Source organism: Micromys minutus (assembly GCF_963924665.1).
Source record: "Micromys minutus genome assembly, chromosome: 16".
NCBI classification, from domain to species: domain Eukaryota; kingdom Metazoa; phylum Chordata; class Mammalia; order Rodentia; family Muridae; genus Micromys; species Micromys minutus.
Genome location: NC_137985.1, coordinates 33,175,837 through 33,179,159, shown reverse-complemented (window position 1 = coordinate 33,179,159; position 3,323 = coordinate 33,175,837). Strand labels below are relative to the sequence as shown.

The 3,323-nt window shown below is 37.3% G+C and overlaps 1 protein-coding gene across 1 annotated transcript; it reads left to right on the top strand.

Moving 5' to 3' along the window:
* Nucleotides 1-1,442: 1,442 nt before the first annotated feature.
* On the top strand, nt 1,443-2,384 carry LOC308431102 (olfactory receptor 8G18-like; the record flags this gene model as incomplete). The annotated part of the gene is made up of 1 exon (XM_080930458.1): nt 1,443-2,384. One exon carries the CDS (start codon nt 1,443-1,445, stop codon nt 2,382-2,384), a length of 942 nt encoding a protein of 313 aa, XP_080786584.1.
* Between the last annotated feature and the right edge of the window lie 939 nt (nt 2,385-3,323).

Below are 3,323 nucleotides of genomic sequence, written 5' to 3'. Positions count from 1 at the left end.
ACTGGTAATCACATCATAGCAACCATAATAGTGTCAGGCCTTGGTCCTGTCCTATGTGTAGGATCCCAGGTTGGTTTTGCTATTGGACCACCTTTCCTTCAGTTCATGTCCATTTTTGTCCCTGCATTTCTTTTAGACGGGAACAGATTTTGGTTCAAAATTTTGAATGGTGGTTAGGAATTCTGTTCCTCCTTTTGAGGCCCTGTTTATTTATTGGATGTGGATTCTTTGAGTTTCCCCTTCCCAGTGTTGGGCATTTTGGTCAATGTCACTCCAATTGAATCCTTAGAGTCTCTCACCTCTAATTTGTCTGGTACTTTCTAGAGGGTCCCTCAACCTCCTACCCAGTGAGGCTGTTTATCTCCATTCATTCTCCTGGCCCTCTGGTCTTCTCTAGTGTTCCTCCCTCCATACCTAATCCTATTCTGCTTTTACATTTAAATATTGTTATATTTAAATGGCTAAACTCTAATTTAGTTAGTAATTTAATTTGTGTATACAATGATTAATTGGTTCATAGTTCAATAGGATTGAGAATAATAATTACATTTCCATTAATTAAAGCATATCTGCACTGCAATTGTTCTTATTTGACAGCATTTAAATGGCAAGACAAGAACAGCCTTGGGTCTGTCCTCGAATTTTAATATATGCAAATACAAAGTCTTTCATTTGTGAGATTATCAATATAACACAACACAAAACTGTGTTGCAGGCTTGTTTGAGTGACAACACAAAACTGTGTTGCAGGCTTGTTTGAGTGATAAGAGGCTAGTAACAGTTATTTCTGCACACTATAAATAGAAAAATGCATTGTATTAGCTAACATTGTCATTGATAAGTAATGGGAGTGAATATGGGTACTTTGTCTTCAAGGCATCACTAAGAAACCACTACTGATGACACTGTGCCTCTCAAAAACCGTTTCCCAAACCAGAATCTCCTCCCAGTAGCATCAGGTGTGCACTACCTAATATACAAATTCCACATTTAGATATTTAAAGACTTCTGGTATCTCAAAAATTAGAAAAATGGGAATGTCTAAAAAGAAGAAACCTGGAGATCTCTTAGTCAAATTAGGTTCTGGATAAATTATTCACTGTTTTATATGGAAGGCTTGCTTCCTCTACACAGGAAGGCATGTTATTACACTAATACTCACTTTACATCCAAAATTAGAAACATTGCGTTGAAATCACAAAATTTTTGATAACTTTAACACAGTGATAGGGTTTTCTCTGAAATCCATTCTTAATTTTTAAGTATATACTTAAAAGTAATAAGAATAAAAATTTATTTATCAAAGATGATATAGTTAAGGCAATTAGGCAGGGCAAAGGAGCTCTGAGGTAGATAATTTATATAGGGAATTTGTATACAGTGAAAAGAATAAAAATTTTACTCTAACAGCTTTACTACATCTTCACATCTTCAGGGTCAGAATGGAGGACACAGCAGCAAGAAACCACTGCACAGTGACTGAGTTCTTCTTCGCTGGACTCTCAGAGGAGTCAGAACTCCAGCTTCCCCTTTTCCTTCTCTTCATAGGAATCTATCTCATCACTGTGGCAGGGAACCTGGGCATGATCACACTGATTGGGCTCAGTTCCCAACTGCACAGGCCCATGTACTACTTCCTCAGCAGTCTGTCCTTCATAGACTTCTGTCAGTCCACAGTTGTTATTCCTAGAATGCTCCTTAGCTTTCTGACAGAGAACATCATCTCCTATGCTGAATGCATTGCTCAGCTCTACTTCTTCATCACTTTTGGCATTGCAGAGTGCTACACATTAGCTGCAATGGCCTATGACCGCTATGTTGCCATCTGTAAACCCTTGCTCTACAATGTAACAATGTCCTATCAGATTTATACTTCCCTGATTTCAGGGGTGTATATTTTTGCTGTGCTCTGTGCATCTGTAAACATAGGATTCATGATTAGGATTCAGTTCTGCCAATTAGACGTGATCAACCACTATTTTTGTGATTTTCTTCCCCTCTTGAATATTGCATCGTCTAATATCTATATCAATGAAATGTTGATTCTATCTTTTGGTACACTGAATATCTGTGTCCCAGGGCTGACTATTATTACTTCCTACATCTTCATCATTGCCACTATCCTCCGCATTCGCTCCACAGAAGGCAGGTCCAAAGCCTTCAACACTTGCAGTTCCCACATCTCTGCTGTTGCTATCTTCTATGGTTCTGCAGCATTCACATACTTACAGCCATTATCAATAAGTTTGATGGACCAAGGGAAAGTGTCCTCTGTGTTTTATACTACTGTTGTACCCATGTTGAACCCTTTGATCTACAGTTTGAGGAATAAGGATGTTACTGCTGCACTGAAGAAAATGCTTGAAAGAAAAATAATCATGTGATCAGAAGTCTCATGAAGAATAATTCTTAAGTACTTGAAATTTAAAGTTGAAATTTGTAATAAACATTATCAAAGGGTCCTAGCAAATGAGTAATAATAATGAGAGGTAAGATAAATAAATAGTATCAAGTCATTTAATGTACTCTAGGTAACATTGCAATGGACATGGTTGAAGTGTTAACTATGGTTTAGACTGTCAAAATTGGAGGAACATATAGTAACATTTAGTTGCCTGATGGAATTGTTGTGTCTCTGACTTACTGCCTCCTTTTACTCTGATAGGCCTCCTCCTGGAAGGTTCTAGCCTCTCTAACAACTTATCTGGGCCTAGAATATTTTCAAGTTCTAGTACTTACTGCTGAAAAAGGTTACACTTCCAAGCTTTAACTAAACACTGAGTGGATGATTTAACTTTGGCGTTTGATTCAAAACTTTTTTGCAAACTGATTAATTCAGATTGGCTTTTTTAGCTTCTGCATTAATTGCCCCACTTGACCTCAAACTCACTCTAGCAAACTATTGGTTCCTTTTCATTATCTGACACTAGCTTCACTTTCACCTGTGTCTATCTCTTTTCAACCTGCCTCTGTATAAACTCTCATGGCAAAAATCCCTTTCTCCCTCCCAAGAAATAAGCTACAGTAGCCATTCTAATAGAGAATGAAGTTGACAGTCAACCAAACGTTATCAAAAAAGATAAAGTAGGACACTTCATACTTGTCGATGGTAAATACACCAAGATAAAAGCTAAATTCTGAATATCTCTGATCCAAATGCAAGGGCATCTACACTCATAAAAGTAACCTTACCAAAGCTCAAAGCAAACATTGCAACTCCCACTATAATAGTGGGAGACTTCAATAGTGCCCTCTCATCAATGGAAAGATTATGGAAACAGTAACTAAACAAAGACATAATGAAACTAACAGAAGGTATAAAC